The following is a 19,585-nucleotide window of genomic DNA, read 5'->3' as shown; positions in this document are numbered from 1 at the left end:
AGTTTATAAGGCATTTTAATACATACATATACCATTTCATATGCATGAATCTCTTCATTCCCACAGACTAAGAGAATGACAACATAGGTTAAGGAAACAGAAAACTCAGTTATCAGATGACTAAGAATTTAGAGGCATATATATATGTCTCTGGTTATAAGGTTCTTGAAAAATTATACACATAAAAACTGTTAACTGCTATAGTAAGCATGTTTAACTGTAGACTGGAGTTTAGGTTAGTTGAAAAGCCCCTCCTGATAATGAGAACTATTAAAGTGAATGGGTTGCTGGGCAGGTCTTCATAGGCCAAAGGAGGAATGTTATTTTATGATATGATGGATTTGGAGTATATAAACATTCAGTGTAATCCAGCATTCTTCCCTTAAACCTGTTCCCTTTTATATCCAATGAAAGACAGGACTTTTTTGGAAATTTAATTTACTCATATATATAGTCTTAATACTTCACCATTTTGCCTCATATTTACAGTAAGTTCAGAAATTAAGGCAGGTGTGACTGCCTTAAAAGTTTAAAGTTAAAATTAGGGAACTGACAAAATAATTTTCTTTTATGTTGTGTGATAGAATAAAGTGGAGTTTTCTTTTCTCACCCTTTCATGTATTAAAAGGGTGGTATGGTGGAGGTTTTTATGCTAATACGATAGACAGGTTTACTCTTGTCATTAGTTCAAAATCATCCCAGGCAGGTTGAAATATTTTTGGTTAGTCTGAATGAGTCTGAGTCAAAAAAAGCACTATCTAAAGGTCAAAGGTATGGGCTTAAGAATCAGACAGGTTTGGTTTGGGTCATAGCTCAAACTGTTAGGTATAATCTTGGACAGTTAACCTCTTACCCTCCAATACTTAACATGTACTGTAAAGATGGGAATACCATATATTCTATAGGACAGTTCTGACTCTTAATAACAGGTTTCAGGCACTTAGCATGGAGTTTAGCACAGAGAACAACCAAACAGCATTGACAGTTAGTATTACATTTATTTTCTTTCTTTGGGTCTGTGACTTACAGTGGGTTCTGTCAGTTAGAGCAGAGGACCAGTTTCTCTGACCAACCCCATTCCTGTCTGTTCCTTTGAAGTTAGAAGTGAGCGAGAAGGTGCCACCTGGTACCTAGGGAACCATTTTTCATATGCCTCTGACCCCTCATATAAGAGTGTCTATGGAAGCTAAGGGACTCTTCTCTCTTCTCTCCTTTTTCTCTTCTTCTCTTCTCTCTTCTCTCTTCCTCTCTCCTCTCTCCTCTCTCCTCTCCCCTCTCCCCTCTCCCCTCTCCCCTCTCCTCTCCTCTCCTCTCCTCTCCTCTCCTCTCCTCTCCTCTCCTCTCCTCTCCTCTCCTCTCCTCTCCTCTCCTCTCCTCTCCTCTCCTCTCCTCTCCTCTCCTCTCCTCTCCTCTCCTCTTCTCTCTCTTCTCTTCTTCTTTTTTTTTGGACCTCCCATTGAGTTCAAAGGTTTATCCTTCCAAAGAATATGAGTAATAGTCACAGTTTATGATGTCGTATTTGCTGTAATGCTTTGTTGTACTTGCTGAAATATTCACAACCTCCATTATTGCTTAGATCTTAAAAGAATTACACAGGAAGTCAAGTTCCATTCTTCAGTAAAATACAAAACTAGGATTATTCCCACTGGGCAATAAAAATATGAAAAGCTTAAAAAATACATCTATCTTTAGATTATTAAGCTTACAAAGTCAATCCAGATTCTTTGATTTGACTAGGACCCTATCCTGATGAGATATTTTTAAAATAAGCGAAATCAGCAACATTTTAATCTATGTATATCTCTAGCCACAGATTTTTAAAATTGTATTCAAGTACAATATTAAGTGATAGTATTGCCTCAAATCCAAAATGCTTTTTTTTTTTTCACTTTTCCACTCTGGAAATTGGGATATCTTACGATCAGTGTATAAAGTTATGTTGTGGTGGTTCTTTCCCATAAAAACTGGGAAACTGGTTTATACCTTAAACCAATAGTATATCTTGCGAGTGATGGAATCTTAGACATGAAAATATGGAATTCAGAAACCATCTTGCTTTGTGGTGTTATCTAAGGTGATTACACTTACCTTGTGTAAACTTAATTATTGGTAAAAGAAGGAAGTTTAATATGTAAGGAAGAAAATCCAAAGGCTTCATTAAGATTTTTAATACATACATACGTATGGGTCAAATGGCCATCATTCTAATTAATAGCTGGACTTTTTCATGTTTCAGCATTACTTTAATAGTCCTGAAGATTTCTTCAAATATGGTAGGAAATATCATATTTGTAATAGCAAGATTCCAAGGAGAGAAAAAGCTTCCCTGGCCAGTTTTCAGAAACCCCTTTCCTCACTCTCAGGGTACTGGTACCTCCTTTGGAGGGTCCTCGTGGAAGCTAAGGTGACAGCCATACCTGTCACTAGGATGTGCTACCACACAGCATTCAAAACCTGACGTATATACAGCACAGCGCTGGGTACACAGCAGTGATTCAATAAATATCTCCTGGCTCACTGATGCAAAATACAAAACTGTTCTAATTAGGCATGCGTATAGCTTTTAACATTCAGGAAAACCAAATTTCTAAAAATGTTCCCTTTTCCTCTTTTTCCTACCAAATTCCTATGAGCTAATTTTGGGACTAACTTTTACACAAATAAAAGCCAGTGATAGATCAAATCCTACACATTCTTTTCCCCTTGAATTATAAAAACTTTTGTTTTCCATTTTGGTAGCAAACATGAAAATCACCACAGCTAAAGGTAGGACACCATTTTCAAAAAACATTTGATCAGAGATGGAAAACTCAATGGTAAAGTTAACAGAACAAGTAAAAGTGATGTTAAAAGCTGACGATATGACACACCGATCAAGAAACAATTAATAAATGACTGAAATTACTGAGGATGACTTTCTTTAGGAACACTGATAGCCCTTAGCAACTAGGTGGCAAGTTGGTCTGTAAATATTTCAATCAATTAAACTGAAAAATAATAACCCATATGCAACTGGGAAGCAAAAAATGTAAGAAAAAAACAAAGAGGGAGAGAAAGGGAAGAAAGAAAGAAGGGGATTTATCTTAAAATATTTAATCCAAATTAAAAAAAAAAATTCCTGATCTCTAAAACCCTTTACATTCCAAAATAGGAAAATAATTCTTTAAATGCTGACATTACAATAGGCACAGAATCAACTATTAGATACGAAATAAAAGTTATTTCTAGGCCAGCTGTCCACAAAATCGTGATTAAAAAGCAAACTTCAAATACTACTAGATCCATTTTCTTATTTGCTACCTAATTCCATCAGAACTAACAGAAAATTTAATAACCACAGAGCTTACAGACAGGAGGAACATGGTGATCTATTTTTGCTCATTTTTTTTACCCACTTCCAGACAGAAGAAATTGGATAAACTATACGCTTTATTTTTTAAAACTAAAATAGTGCAAGAAGCCTTCCACTTTTTTCCTTTAGCTTTGAGCATAAGTGAAATGCAGAATAAAAACATTCTTTTTAAAATTTTTTCATGTTTGGCCCAATAGCTTTGGAAACTTTGAAACAGTCTCTTTCGGGCTTCATTGAAGGAGAGATCTCTGCATAACTCCTACAGCATAAAGAAAATTTCCATTGAGGTAGATATAGACGATTCATCATCAGGAGGCATATATATGTGTATCATGTATGCATGTGATTTTAAAAAACACTCTACAAATGTTTTTGAGTTACAAAATGTATGACACATTCTAGCTTATGCTCTTATGTCTGGTATACTACTATTTAGAGTTCTTGTAATTGCACTTCTCCAAGAACCATGGTTAATAATAAGAGGTAGAGGAAACGGATCACTTCCTGCCTCCAAATAATGTCATACCCACCTATGCTTTACTGATTTACAAGCTCAGATAAATGCTATTTTCAAGCAAGCTGTGAATTATATCAAATGACTTTGAAAAAGAAGCCATGGCTTAACTTGTTAGTGAAGGAAGGCCTTGCTTGAAATTCATATCAACTTTCCATTCTGCAAAGCAACTCATCAACATAAAAATAGTTAAAAAGGACTTCATTTAATTAGTGATATGTAGACTTTTGCATAGAAAAAGGTTACAAAGTAATGCAAAAAAAGACTAGGTACAGTAATTTTAAAACAAATATTTAAAAGTATAATTTTGCATAATGTTTAACATTCTTTTTTATTGCTTTCTCCACACAGCAGAGAAATGAAGTGCATAATAATACATGCTGTGTCTTTACCTTTCAAACATAAAATCTCATGTGCTCAATTTCAATGTATTAAGAGATTATTCTGTCATCAAACAAAATAAAAAACAAAACAAAACCAAAACACCATTATGTAGCACTAGTCTAGGCACGGACAAACTAATTTATGTACATCCCATTGCATACATTCATCTTGATTTGGGATCAAACACAATCTTGAGCTTGACAAAGAGCATTTAAAAATTGTGACTTTTCTCTTCCCAAGGCGATCTCTCCATCTCCCTGTCTCATCACCTCCAGAAATGCTACTGCTCCCAAAAGGATGACAAGAATAGATAGTACACATCGTCAGGGCAAATGAAGAGCATAAATATGTGAAAATAGTCCAAGTGAATAGGAATAAATTACTCTCAACTTTTACAAACCGGAGTTTTCAAGTTGGCATGAATCCAAGAGCCCCTAGCAGGCACACAGTAGGCAAGCGCTCCTAGGTGCCCTCTATAAACGTATGGTTTATAGAAGCAGCACCATATTTTGAGCCACGAAACAAAAAGGTGCCTGGGGTTTGCAGGCGGGACAGAATGCTCGTTTCTCTGAGCCCTGATGGAATCGTTGCTTATACCAATGCGCTGCCGAGTGCCACCACCTGGCAAGTCCGTACAAAGAACGCAAGCTAAGATGAAATTAGGTCTTTCAACTCGAAAATCATTTTCAGCAATCCTTTTGGCCAATAAAAACCAGTCGGTTTCAACAGAGTACTCTTCTCCGGCACTGTGTGTCTGCAGCCTGACGCAGTCCTTCTGCCCTTTCCCTTCTTAGCCTAACGTCTGCGCTCCTCACTGTGCAATGTGATACGTTCCAGAAATAAAAAACTTCACCAGCTCAGGCACTTATGAAACACAAGTATCTTTTTTTCCATCTACTTTCAAGAGAATTCAGTCAGGGCAGTTTTCTTCTCCAGTTTAGAGACACAGATGCGAGGCTGGATGCCACAGTCTGTGTCGTTTCCCGGGAAATGCTACATGGAAGCGATTGTGAAGATTTCAGAAGTTGCTGATGCCAGTTACCAAGCTGCCTTAGACAAAAACAGAAAGAAAAAAGGATAATACCACATTTCCACTTGTGAGGTTGGTGTCTCAAATAGCTTTATTGTTGCCCTGCGGATCTGGAGGCATCCGCGCGGCTACCGTCGGGGCGCAGAGGCTCTGGGCCGACTCTGAAACGGAGGACATTCGGTTAAGGATCGCAGGAAGCGCAGCGACAGCTCAGAAAGCGCCCACTTCTGTCCCCCAGGGTCGGTAGGGTTTGCTGTTTGTCCCGCCGCCCGTCTGCTGCGGGCTGGCCGCCGCCGACACGGCCAGGGGCGGGCTGATGGCCGCGGCGGCCGCCACGGCCGCGGCCGCGCTGGGGGGCAGCATGGGGAAGGCGCCCGCGAAGGACAGCGGGAAGCTGTGCGCCGCCGCCGTGGCCGCCGCCGCCGCCGCGTGCACCGTGGCCGACAGCGACAGGAGCGAGGTGGACAGCGGCGGCACGCACGGCGCCACGCTGCCCGTGGAGGGCATGCGCAGCGCGGAGTCCGCGTGGGCGAACGTGGCCGTGAGCAGCGCGGAGCCGTGGGCCGGGGGCGCTTCCGAGGCCGTGGAGAGGCGGCAGGGCGTGGGCTCCGCGGCGTGGAGTCCGTTGGGGTGGAGCAGGGCGGCGGGGAGGTGGTGGAAGGCCGCCGCCCAGTGGTGCGGGTGCAGGGGCGCGTGGTGCGGGGCCAGGGAGGACGTCATGGCGGCGGCCTCCCGCTGCGAGGCGCACGTGCTGAGGTGGGAGACCAGGCGCGCGCGCAGCGGGTCGGCGGCGTCCAGGCCCTCCACGGCGCTCAGGTACCGCGCCACCTCCGACAGGCACTCCCGGAAGCCGAGGCTCATGAAGTCCATGGCGAGGGCGTGCGCGTCCAGGTAGCCTGGGGGCGCGGGGGCGGAGAGGGAGAGCGCGGTTACTGACGTCCCCAGCCGCACCCCGCCGTCCCCGCTCTGTCCCCGCTCTGTCCTGCACGTTTTTTATCTTTTAAATATATCTTTAGTGATGTCAGAGAGAGGAAAGGAGAGGGAGAGAGAGAAACATCAATGATGAGAGTCAGGGACCGGCTGCCTCCTGCGCGCCCCCTGCTGGGGATCGAGCCCGCAACCCGGGCGCGTGCCCTGACCGGGAACCGAACCGCGATCGCCCGGATCCTAGGTCGACGCTCAACCGCTGAGCCACGCCCGGATTAAGCGGAGACGCCCCTCTCTGAGACGTTGGCAGCCCTTTATGGCTGTGATTTTTGCAGCAGCTAAGCGCGCGTAAGAACGTGTGCTCTGCAGCGCACATGTGTGCGGCTCTGGCGACGCTGTGCACCAAAGCTGGTCTCGCGACCGCATTTCACAGTGGGGCGAAAATTAAGAACATCCCGGCTTCAAACGCTCCCAGAAAACAAAATGGTGTTTCTCCCCCTGGGCTGTGGAATGCCAGGGAGGCCCCCTAGTCAGCTTTCTCGGGGCAGCACAGGGCCGCCTGTCTGCCGCTGCCGCGAGCTGCAGATTAAGGGCCTCCCTGAACCGTCCCCGCGCGCTCCGCATCGGAAACAGAGACGTAAAATGCGTCTCAGCAGCTTGGGGACTTTCGAAGAAAACACTTTTCTTGCACCATCACTTACTATATTTTAAATTCAAAAATGCTTCTTAACTCGCAGTGGCTTTTTTTTTTTTTTTTAATCAACAAAGTGAAAACATCTTGTCATTACTTTGTACGAAAAAGTTCAAAAATATGATTTAAAAAAATTTTTGGTTACTAACTTGAAAATCTTATTTTTCTATCTGGCAATATAAGACTGTTTTACTGATACAAGATTACTATCACTCCTAGTTTTCCTGAAGTTGAAAGATATATATCCTTCATTGGTTAGCTTACTTTTTCCTGGCATCCACCCAAGAAAAAAGCTGTGTTGGTTATGTCAGTGTGTGCATTCACCCCCACGCTTGAGGTTACCGCCATAAAAATGGCTGGAGCTCCGTTACATTTATGAGAATCCCTTTTTATCCAAAGATAAGACATTATGAAACAGTAATGTCCAAATATTATTAGTGCCAATTTAGGGTACGACAACAAGAAGACTTTGGGGAAAGGTCACCACTTTGAATGAGTGACCTCTAATACGTACAAACATATCCTTTTCAGATTATTTCTCGTATGTAACTTTTTTAAAAGCAATTTTCAAATTAAAATTTTGTCGGCGCACTTTTGGGATGCGTGTATACATAAATGAAAAATATCATATTCAAGCAAGGTTATTTTCATCTACGACACTTACTACACTATCTTTTTTATGTTTCTGCAGATCAAAGTGTTGCCTGTTTCATTTATTATCTTTTAATAATTAGAATGTCTTATTCTGTAACTAAAGCACTTTGGAAAATAGTAGTCACAATATTCGAAAGTCCTAAAGCTTGAATTCCAAAAGAAATTTGGAAGTCCCCAAAATACATCTGGAGCAAAAATATGCACTAATAAAACAGTAACAACAGCACAAAGCTGACAGAAGACAGTACCATGAAATGTGGAAGATCAGGACTTCGGCATAGTTAGCAACAAAGTCCCTGGGATTAGAAGGAAAAGCTCTTCCTAAAGAAGCCGCCTCCGTGGAAAGGTTTCACATGAGCGTCCTCAGGGTCCTCTGTGAACTTTGCAGACTAATGACTTCCGTGCGAGAAGAGGAGGGAGGTAATCACCAGTGTAGATAGAGTTCAGAAACACAGAGGGATTTAAAAATGTACGTCACTCTACTAAATCCTCTGTAAAAACCACTGCAATACCAAGGTAGACTGTAAAGAATGAACCAACAGAATTGTAACCCTAGGAGCTTCCAACACTTTTCATGGACAGGCATGAAATAATTGAAATTTGTGGTTTGCCAGCTATATGTTGTTGTATATCACTGAATTCTCTGTTGCATCTTAAGGAATATAAATTATGTTAATTCCTACCGTTGGTGAATATAGAGGGAAATGATGATGAACAGCTGTCTCCTGTGAATGAACCTTGAGCCCAAAATAATAGCACACAGGTCCATGTCACATCGCCTGTGCCACCACTGGTCTATGGCTTTCAGTGAATAAACTCACAGCGTTGTGATGTGGACACTAACGCTGTCACTCTACAGATGAGGAAACTGGGGCTCAGAGAGGGTTAATAATTTACCCAGCATCACAGAGCAACTACATGGCAGTGCCAGGATTTGAAACAGGGCAATCCAACTGCAGAGTCCGTGCCCTTCACCAGCACACTGTGAGGCCCTTATGGCAGTTGTGAGTCTTGGGCAATGTGAGCCCACACTGCCAGTCCCCCTTCTTCAGGGACCACATAATCTCCTGCTTGATGATCTGTTTAATGACCTGGCAGTCAGGCCACTTATATGTGCTTGCTTGGAAATGTGTTCATAAACTATTCTGGGATGAATTTTAGGACTGCTCAGGTAGCCAAGAATAGCAACCAAGATGGAACTTAGTTTTTATAATACGACATAAGAACAATATTACTCTTTACAAGTATAGCTCAGGCTAAATATTTAAACCCTGATATGAATTCTTAGTCTTGTGGTTAACAATGCCAAGTGAGGCAGAGGAATTAAACAACTTTTCTTGTACCATCACTAACTCAATTGGTGCAGAGATGGAATCATGGGGCTGGGGGGGCCTTGGATAGAGCTCAGAGCACTAATGTACGCCTCAGTGCAGCAGTGCACTTTTCTGCCTCTGGTCACAGGTGAGGCAGTGGCCAAGGTGGGCTGGATTCTTGGCTTTTAAGATTTCATCCAGTTCTCTTCTCCATTATGTAAGAATGTTTGCATCATACACTTAGGGTTACATTTTAATGAAAAGAAATAAAAAACCCATGCTCATTCATTCAGGATGGTTCCTTGAAGGTGCAACCAAGGGTAAGTCACACCACGTGGGCTTCCCTGTACAATGATCAGTCCCACCGGACACACAAATATCCAAACATAAACAGGTTAGAGGCAATCTTTTTCTCATTTTCTTCTTTCCCTTCCCCCAAGCCCCCATTAAATTGGAGCTAGGACTCAGTATAATGCAGCTATCCCAAGGGCAGTGACTCTAGAATTACTTCCATTGTTACTTTCAGATTTTGGTTGGTCTTGGACTTGGAGGTGGTGGTCATGGCTGTGTTCCACAGGTCCTCAGCAGTATGGCCATAGTGGAGCTAAATACTGAACTACTTTCATACCAATCAGTAAACAGCTACTTGCCTCCAAAGCCCCATTCCTGCCCTGATCTAGGGCACACTATGACACTACAATAGTAAAAGGCTGATAGTAAACACAGAGAAGCCTCCAGAGCGTAGGTGTGGCAGCACTTAGCCCCTTGTGGTATTCTGTCCTTACTCAGTTGTCAAATATATTAAATAACATCCTTGGCTAAGATGAATACCAAAGGGTGAAAAAAGTACAAAACGGCGAAATCCATTCTAAGAACTGAAATCTGAATGAACATTACAACTGTCCTGAACACAAGTGTATACTTAGCATGAGGTGAGGGCCGGTCCCTGACCTCCTGGACAATCCTTCCCCAAATCCCTATGGAATACAGAGGACATCTCTCCAGGGCACCGGGCCCAGGGCACCTGTTTGCCCGCGGCAGGAATGACTACTCCATTAACAGTTTCCAGCAGAGATTCACTACCTGCACTTCAAATGCTCTGCCAAGTCTGAATCCAAGACCAACCAAAATCTGAAAACAACAATGAAAATCATTCTAGAGGCACTTCTGTTGGAATAGCTGCATTAGACTGAGTTCTAGCTCTGATTTAATGGGGGGGGGGGGGGGTTGTTGAAAGGGAAAGAAGAAAAAGAGAAAAAGATTGCCTTTAACCTCCTGTTTATGTTTGGATGTTTGTGTGTTTGTTTTGTCATTCTGTACAGATTCCAGCATGCGCTTCTGAAGTCCCAAACAAATCTGACCAAGCTGCTGTGAATGGAGTTTTACTCCCACAGTATTATGAAAGCAAACACAAGCCCAGGGTCAAGTGCTTCTTTTGTTCCAGAAGTTCTTTCCCACGAGTTCAATCCTGCCATTAGCATTGATTTCCACGGCTTTAATCTGGGACCTCCTATCTCAGCTTGTTAAAGAACTGTTCAACTATGACTTCCTTACAATTTTTTTGGGGGGGGGGGATGAAAAAAGAAAGGTGGAAAGGGGGGAAAATGAAGTTACCTACTTACCTTTACCTCCGGTTGCCTGAAGCATCTTCAAATGATCCACTGTCATTTGTAGTATTTCGGCTTTTTCTAACTTTGCAGATCCCTGCATGAACAAATAATAAAGTCCTATAAGTCCTATGGAAACTAATTTGGAACATTTTACACTGGATTTTCAATTTTTCCTCTCACTAGAAAATTCTAAGTTTAATTTTTTCACAGAAAAATCTGAATTCCTTCCAAACTTAAATAAAAATGTAAATTACTATGTCACATCTAATGAAAGATACTTGCCATTTTACTTTTAAAGACTAAAAGGCATAATTTTTTTTATCATAAGAATAACTATACTTCCAATATCACTCCACCAAAATTATTATATTTGGGGAAAATCTCAAACTTTGCATCCAATCAGTACCTTGGTTAATAGTATACTTAATTTTATTATCCAATTATGTTGAACAACCAATAATCCTACATAATGCTGAAGTCTAGATCATTTGAATACAACTCTAAAGGATTAGGAAATAGGATCTTAAATTATCGTTGAACCCTGACATGGTGACTTTGATTGAATAATTAGTTGGGTCTTCTTGGTATTTTTTATCATATCAAACGTTGGTATTAAAGAGGACATACAGTAGAATAATTTGCAATATTTAGCTCTCTGAAAGTGCCTACCACATTTTAGAGTATTTAGTTTCCAAATATTTAACATTCTTAGTTATACAAGGGACATTTGTCTTTTAATGTTTTTCCAATGTTTTAAAATAAAACAGTCTTTCTAGCTTAAAAAATATAAATAAATAAAAATCTTAGTAAGTCTTTAAGGTAATTCATACTAGACCAAGGGTAAGCAGAACCAAAAATAAAAAAGGTTTAATATTTTTTTCCAATAATTACCAGCAGGTGTCACTATGAATTCCAAGATCATAAATAAGAAAGCATAATTTACTACTTATCTAGTAACCATCAGCAATATGTAAGGATATTTAAACCCTTTAAAATAGTTTTTAATAAAATTGTCTTGGGAATGTATTTTTATGTTCCCACTTTTAAAAATAAGGCAACCTGTGGAAACCAACTGAAAAATGTGCTATCTCAAACTGTCTCAGACTTCTGTGGGTGGGTGGCTTCTAATTTCCTGGAAGAGCTAAATAATTAAATCAATATGTTTTTCTGAAAAGGAAATTGAAGTTTATTTCTGGTTCCTATGGGTTACTTGTTTTGTGAAAATTATCAGCTCAATGCCAGTTATTTTGAAAGACCGTCCTCCTAATGGTATTGTGACAGGGCCAGCTCACTAAGGGTTGGTAGCCAAGCTCGGCAAATGGGAAAGTCTGTGTTTATGGTTACTAACTGCCAAACAACTGAGGTTTGCTTTTAAGGTTTGTTTTAAGTCGACCTTTAAGGGGAGAAATACTCTAACATACCAAAAGAAAGAAAACCCACACACACAAAAACACACACACAAAACACCACACCAAAATGATGGTTCCTCATAACGGCAGGCTTTTCAGTACTCAAAGTAAAAACCTGATTACTGATATTTTCATTTCCAGCCTACTGCTACTAATCAAAACTACAATTTCCACTTTACATTTGCCTAATCAAAGACAGTTTCGGCATACAGAATGGGTGCCTGTGCTTCTCTTAAAAATGTATAATCAGTTTTATATTACATCTTGTACTTCTGTCAGTGTTCAGTTTTTCCATGAAGATGAACAGTAGTTTCAGTGAAAATGACTAATAACAAAATTGCAGTTTTTGGATAATTTCCGAGGGCTTTGTGATGTTTGTGGTTCATGAAGTAAATAACAAAATGAAGTAAACAAACAGCTGCTGTCTCATACTCTATTTGAAATAAATTGAAAGTATTTTCAACAAGGGTATGATGCCACATTCTTTGAAAGATGCACTTAGAAATCTGTGCCATTAGCCATGGTGGCAGGAGGAGAAACAACTTTTCCAAAATGACAAAGAAAGATTTACATATTTGGCTTCCTACTCTTTTAAGTGTGCAAAGTCTTTTTTGGGGTGTGTGTGGGGTGGGGGTGGGGAGGGGTAAAGGAATACTTGAATTCTGAAACGGGCATACGGCTAGTTTGATTTTTACCAAACTTCCAAAAAGATGCTCCAAATCGAACATCATACTGTTAACCCAGGGATTAAAAATGAAACCATGTGGGTTGGTAAATAAATTTTATTACTATTATTATTTAGAAAACTGAGCTAGAGATGTAATGTCCTGGGCTTTGATCATTTTTTAAAATAAAAAGCTTGCTTTTTTTTTTTAACTGTTTGAGACAAAAATGAAACTTCACATTTTTTAAAAAAAATACTACATACATCTTGGTTTTAAACAAAACCACTACTGGTCTTCATAGAAAGAACAGAGAAAGCATGAACACTGTTACCCTTAAGGGAAAAATAAGCTCAAGAATGGAAATGTTTTTCAACTTCACGATGGATTATGTTTTTAATAGTTTGCCACAACAAAGCATTTTATTGAAATCACTGCTCTGTGCCAGATCAGGGCACATACACCATTATTTTAATGAGCTTTAACAGGAACCCACATTCCCAGATGAGAGAATCAGATGTTTGAGCTTTTTGGTTGGAGTGGTCAGGGGTGAGGGTAGCTTACTTGTTTTTCAAAAGCAGTTGGCACCAGCCGTCTCAACTCGGATAAACTGTTATTTATCCGATCTCGACGCCTTTTCTCTATTATCTATCCCAAAGAAAGCAAAACAACAAAAGTTTATGAATACACAAATGATAAAATTACTCATAATGGAAAAACACAACTGTTACACATTAGGCTGGATTACATGAAATAAAAAGAAAAAAAATCACATACCCCTCTCCTTTTCTTTCTTGCCATAATCTGAGATGTTGTTGTTGGAGAATTTGATCTAATCACAGAGCTAGAACTTTGCCTATGAAATAGGAAGAGTATGTCAGGTGCTGCATTAACATAACAATGGTTTCTTCTGAGTACTTGATGGCGCCCATTAAATATTGAGAATGATTGTGCAGTTTAGGTCTGTGCTATTTTATTCTTAATTGTTTTACTCTTAACATACTTTGTTTTGTTTTCAGCCTATATATCTCTTTTCAGGTAGGAATCATGCGCCCCCCTTTTTTTTTAAGTTTTAATGAGTAATTTAGATGGCAAATCCATCGGCAAAAACATCCCTAAACTTTTATTAAGTCTCCTAGTAAAATAATTACGGGCAGTCAAGGTGAGAAATTAGATATTACTACTTCCTAGTACCACTCATAAATGTTTCTTAATAGTCAACTAATCTCTAATAGCACCCTCCTCTTCTTTCCGGTTAGACGTACTGAACAAAGCAAAGCTATTTTAAAATAAAGTCCACGTTTAGCACCACTATCAAACAGATATATAGTCATCACCTGTCAAACTATTGTCTCTAGATGCAATCTTTAAAATAAACACAAGTTATCTTACTGTTTCAATTAGTCAAATCTCACAACAGGAAAAAAAATGACAAATTTAATGGTCTGTATACTAATCTTCCAAAAGAACACCCCAAATTAAATGCCACTGATAGAAAAATTAAAATGAGATCAACTACTATGTAAATGAAAGTTGTAGGTGAGTATCTCTGTGCCTTCAACCTAAACTTAAATAACTTCTAGAAGCTGCAATTCACCTTGAGCTTCCTAATGAAAATATATTTTATATTGAAAGGAAAATCAAATCATTATTTTGCCACTTAGAATTTTTGCCATCCTTTCTAGTTTGTCTGTTACTCTTCATAATTCGTGGATTCTATGCGTCTTTATGTTCTCAGATTCTCCAGAGTTCCTGTTATTTGTGCTTTCATTTTAGAAATGTTGCACACACCAGGTTTTTATTACCTCATCTCACTTCTGGATCTTATTTCTGAATTAACTGTCTTCCTCATTCCCACCCATTCTCAACTGGTTTCGCTTTTCACATGACACCTTCTGTTTTTCTGATCTTATTTTTTAAGATGACACACTTTAATAATTAGAAGGTACTTTGCAAACACTGTTTCATGGAAATATCGTTGCGCTTGCTGATACCAGGCTTTGGTTTGTATGTGTTAGAACAACAGGATTGAAAGAAAAAAGCAGTATTGAAAGTTTTCCAAAAGGTAGGAAGAATTTTGCTCTTTGAGTGACAGTTGCAGATAAATAATTAAGGTGCTTCTGGGGATGCCAATTAGAAGCAATTATCATTTGACCCGCCTTGGCACTAAAATGCCTCGGTAATCTCCCTCTGTCACTGGAAAGCGGAGGTCTGGCTTCTGTGATCACGACCCCGATCTCTTCCAGACTTACGAGCAAGTAGTCAGAGAGATGATGCCCCAAAGAGTCTTCCATCTGTCACTCACTCCCCTGTCAGCCAGGTCACACACGGTCACCCCGGAAAGCTCAACCTACTTAGCCGTGACATCGCAAATTGCTTTAGTTTTTCCAGAAAGCAAGTTATCTTTCCAGTCTCTTAAAAAATTTCAATTTGCTTTTCTTTGCTCTTGGCGCATTTCGACAGTTGGAGTCGCCGGTCGCCGGGACCCGCTGGTCCGCCGGCCCCCTGCTGACAGCCGGGCACCATCCCTCGTCAACCACGGCACTTTCAGTCGCGTCCCACCCTCGAGCGAAACCGACACCCCCGCCCCACCCGACGCAGGCTCCTGAGCGCCCAGCACTCCACGTTTCTCGGGCAAAACTTTCCCCTCTCCGCTAGGACCCCGCGGAAAGGCGCCTTGGGATTTCCAAGAGCGGCTCCCACACAAAGATCCCCGACGCCTCGGGCTCCGGGCAGCTCCCGCCGAGCCCGCGCTCACCCCGAGTAATTGTTCTCGCTTCCCACGTCGATGGTCTCGTCCATGTCGCTCTCGGAGGTCGTCTCCTCGCAAGGGCGCTTCATCGCGGCGAGGACGACGCCGGGCGCAGCCCGGCCGGAGACGCGGACGCCGAGCGCGGCGCAGCGGCCTCCCTGCCCGCCTCCCGCCCGCCTCCTGCTCCCTCCTGGGCCCCGGCAGGCGCGGCTCCCGCGGCGGCGCGGTCGGCTCCCGGGGGCTCTTTCCCACGCCGCAGCCCAGCTCGGCCGCAAGAGCCGGCGCCGGCCACGCCCCCCGGGGCGGGCGGGGCGCGCTCGCACTCGCACGCCTCCGTCCCGCGGGCCCTGCGCCCGGCGGGCCCCGCCTCCTCGGGCCTGCGTGGCCCGCGATTGGCCGGGGCGAAGGGGCGGGGCCGCGCTGGTCCTAGCCCGCTTCCAGGTGGCGGCTGAGGCGTGGGAACGCGGCCTCTCACCTGGGGCGCGGGAGCCGCGCGCGGGAGGGAAGAGGCACCCGCGAGAGTGAGCGCCAGGTTGCTGGCTCTGGAGAGGGGACCGCGCAGACCTGGGCGCGGGCGGGCGCGGGCGCGCGGGCGGGCGCGGGCGCGCGGGCGGGCGCGGGCGGGGCAGGAGGGGGCGGGCCCTTGGACCTCGGGCTTTGGCCCGCCTCCTCCCCCGCAGCGGGCCGGCGGAGTTTCAGTCTGGGTTTAAAGAATAACCCCGAGCGCGTGGCTGAGTGTGAGCGAGCGTGTGTGACGTCGGGAGGCGCCGCGGCTTCACCGAGCCGCCCCCCTCGGCTGCCCCTTGTCTGGACCAAAACTGCTGACTGGCTGACCCTGGCGGTCACATTTGCCCTCTGGGGTTTTTGAAAATCTTAAATCAAAGTTACTTTTCTTCCTGGCAGCTCCCGAGGCTACTTCCGCGGCCTCTGGGCTGTGAGCTGATAAGGACGGGAGCCTCCCCGACCAGGTACCTCGCCGCTGGCGGTCGGAGGGTCTGAGGTTGGCCCCCGCATGATTTTCCTTTTGCTCTCAATCCGTTATTTCCATTTGGCCGCCGGGGCGGTGGAGAGTCGGTCCAGCCGAGTGGACCGTGCGTGGAGCGGTGTCTGCTCTGGCGGCAGGGAGGACCAGGGCAATAATGCGGGTATTTCAGGACGCAGTTTTAGTAGTTTTTCAAGTTCGAGTTTTTCGGACCTGGATGTTCCAGATAATTGCAATTCTCCACTCCCCCTGGTATGTGCAGTCGCAGCGGTAGATTTAATTGGTGAAAAATCGCTCAGGAAACTGAATTTGTTTTCTGAAGTTCGAATTCGTGTCCAGTTTTTAGTGCATTGGACACCGGGAGTTGTAAAAACTATAGATGTGCTTTCAAAACATGTTTTCAAGCCTGTCCTTCCATGCTCTGGTTTCTGAACCGGCTACGCCGATGCGCCTCCGAGAGGGCGGCGGGGTCGGGTTGCCGGCCCGGGAGCCGCGGTGCCGGCAGGCGGGCGCGGGTTGGTGGGAGTCCGGCCGGAGACGCCACTCGTTGCTCCGGGACAAGCTCCGTGCTTGGCGGAGAAAAGCCTCCGAGAAAGGAGCATCTATCGGTCACCCCCACCCTTCGCCACGGACTGATTCATATTTTCCTGGGGTCTGCTCAGTGTCCCTTTGACAGTCTGTTCCCTCCGCACAGGACGGGCGCGGGGCGGGGAGACGAGGAAAGGCTGAGACCTGAGGGCCCGGGCCGGGCTGGGGCTGGGCAGCGGGAGAGCGGGAAGGACTCGCAGCCGGCGTGTTAAGCTCTCATTAAAACACAAAACCCCTTCCCCACACCCCCCTCTTCTTTTTTGTACGGTCCCCACATTGGTGCCTGCAATAACCGTGTGAACAGAAACCCGAAACGTTCCATCCAGATTTCTGAAACTTAACCCCGGGCAAAGAACACTGTCGGCGGGGGCCGGGCGAGGCCTGGCTGGGCTGTACCGGGTCAGCTCAGGACTGCTGTGCCCCCAGGGGCGGTAGCCCCCCCGCCCCCAGCTCTGCCGTGGGTCTCAGGGCAGGTCCCCGGCCCTCAGGGGTCTCCAGGCCTCTGCCCCTCTGCAGCACCCGCGTCCTGAGCGCGCTGCGCTGCGCTGCGCAGAGCCGGCCCGCATCCCACCGGCTCCGACCTCCCACGACGCCACCTGGTTCCCAGGTCCCGCAGCCCAGCAGGTGAAGAGCTGGGCGCTGGCGGTCGGCGCCCCGTCTCGCGGGGGGGACACTCGCATGGCCAGTTCGCACGGGCCGCGGGGGAACGCGCCGCAGCCGGCCTGGCGCGAACTCGACCGTCACTGCTTTCGGCCGAGGCGGCCCGTTTTTCTGAACGCAAATGCCTACAGGTGCGATGAACGTTCGCCGCGCGAGCAAACCTAGACGGCGCTTCCAAACGCCCGGCTCAAAACCTGAGATCATCGTTGGAAAAAGATGAAGAGCCCCCCCCCCCCCGCCCCGCCCCGCCCCGCTGTATTGGTGTATTTGATTACAATAATAGCGAAAAAATTGCAAATAGGGAAAAGGTTTGCTTGCAATAAAGTAGCAACTGGGTATAGTTTTCCCATATTTTTCTTGGTAGCCTTAACCGTTCGTTGTACCATGTTATAAAGAAAAACATAGCGGGGACTTTCGAAAAATACACGTGGATTTACTGTCGCTTAAAAACATTTCAGAAGCAAAGAGGGTCCTGTTCTACAAGCGTTTAGAACGGTGCCTGGTACATGGTAAGCGGTCAGTCTGCTGGGTAAACGAACACATGGGGCAAAAGACATCGGCGTTTTGAACACCATGAAAAGAATAATATGCTCACTTATCTACAAAATACTTCACCGCGATTAGGCAGCACGAGATTTATCAATTAGGTCTTTTGTTTCCCTCCAGTATCCCATTTGCCTGTCCCCTGGTGAGGCATCTTGTCCGGTGTGTCTGCCACAGAAAGTGCCTCCTGTGTCAGAGGGGAAAACGGAGGGAGGGGACTCTTTAAAATGGCCCAGCACATTTTAAAACGGTCGTGGGTTGTAGGGGGCTGAGAGAGGGAGGCTGTGGGGGTGGTGTAAGCTGACAGAAGGAATAGAGAAGATGAGAGAACCGCGGGGTTTCAAGCCTCATCGCCCCGCAGCCACATCCTTGACAGCGAAAGATGGTTGAAGGCTTCCCACGAGCCGGGGCGCAAGAGAAGGTGTCCGCGCGCACGGCAACCCCAGTTCTTTTCTTTTCAAAGATTTGTACAATGAGGTAATTAGACCGAAAGATACGAGGGGCTTTTCTAGAAACGAAATGCCATTAAAACAAAGCCCAGGATTATGGATCTAAAGGGAACGGAGGAAGGGCGAGTCGGCCGCCTTTCCGAAACCGGTCCTCTCGCCGGCGTTATGTGATCTAACTCAAAGGCGTGGAGTGCGGGGTTGAGTGCCGAGGTCTGGAAACATCTCTCGAGGGCTCTGCCCCTCCTCCCCAGCTCTTCCTCCACCCGTTTAACACTAGAAAGTTACAGCTTCTGCACCTGTCTTTGTAAGTTTGGCGATCTTGACCTAGGCTTATCTTGTCCCACAAATTTGAGCTCTGTTGCACAAATTAACGATGGGATTACTACAATTCTAAAATTCCCTTTACACCGTTTTGGGAAGGAACGTGAGTCTTTTTTTTATTTTATTTTAAATTCTTGATCTGCTTTTTTTCTTCATTAGAGTACTCTGATTTTTCAAGATCAATTGTCACATTTAATTTGTGGCTTCTCTGAATCCTTTGAAGTGTTACAATTACTTAAAAAGTTTCTGGTCACTCCAATGTTTGGGTTCTCTTAGGAAATCACTAAGGCATGACACCACATTAAAAAATGTCTTTAAAAAAATGTCTTAACTTAGTTTCTCAGTGAAACACAGGCAGCTCTGTTATTTTAAGAACTCTGTTAGTCTGTGAATCCTAAATGCACATACTTCAAATTAAGTCCAATATTTTGCCCTATCTGAAATATAATTGTTACACAGTTTCTCATGCAAAGGGAAGACAAGGTTGCCCTGAGAAAGGCTGGTTTATTTTCAGTTGCTGGGGCAGGTGACACACACCATGCATCTGCAGGCAGCCTTGTTGGGCTGCTTCCCTAACTACTAAGCTTTTGTGAGCTGGCAGCACTCTCAAGTGTGTATGAGAATACTGCACCCTGCGAGTGGAGGCCAGGGACAGAATCCTTGAAAATTTCAATACCTTTCTCAGCATCAGGCTGGCATCAGGCAGGCTAACGTAAGGTCACTGTGTGACACGCATTTTCAAGC

The 19,585-nt window shown here is 44.4% G+C and overlaps 1 protein-coding gene across 1 annotated transcript; it reads right to left on the bottom strand.

Moving 5' to 3' along the window:
- Positions 1-2,153: 2,153 nt before the first annotated feature.
- On the bottom strand, positions 2,154-15,437 carry HEY2 (hes related family bHLH transcription factor with YRPW motif 2). Its single transcript, XM_087817176.1, has 5 exons — positions 15,305-15,437; positions 13,324-13,402; positions 13,111-13,194; positions 10,488-10,569; positions 2,154-6,176 (listed from the first exon to the last, which is right to left on the bottom strand). Exons 1-5 carry the CDS (start codon positions 15,385-15,387, stop codon positions 5,491-5,493), a joined length of 1,014 nt encoding a protein of 337 aa, XP_087673302.1. The 5' UTR covers positions 15,388-15,437; the 3' UTR covers positions 2,154-5,490.
- Positions 15,438-19,585: the final 4,148 nt, after the last annotated feature.

The sequence above is a fragment of the Miniopterus natalensis genome, chromosome 5 (assembly GCF_054644295.1).
Source record: "Miniopterus natalensis isolate mMinNat1 chromosome 5, mMinNat1.hap1, whole genome shotgun sequence".
In the NCBI taxonomy this organism is placed as follows: Eukaryota; Metazoa; Chordata; class Mammalia; order Chiroptera; family Miniopteridae; genus Miniopterus; species Miniopterus natalensis.
This window is presented reverse-complemented; position numbering and strand designations above follow the sequence as displayed.

Bases quoted from the DNA above. Each gene is read 5' to 3' on its own strand.
- HEY2 (XM_087817176.1), bottom strand. From the start codon at position 15,387: ATGAAGCGCCCTTGCGAGGAGACGACCTCCGAGAGCGACATGGACGAG. The intron at 13,403-15,304 runs GTGAGCGCGGGC...CCTATTTCATAG, and splicing joins AGCGAGAACAATTACTCGGG to GCAAAGTTCTAGCTCTGTGA. The intron at 6,177-10,487 runs GTAAGTAGGTAA...CCGCGCCCCCAG, and splicing joins TCAGGCAACCGGAGGTAAAG to GCTACCTGGACGCGCACGCC.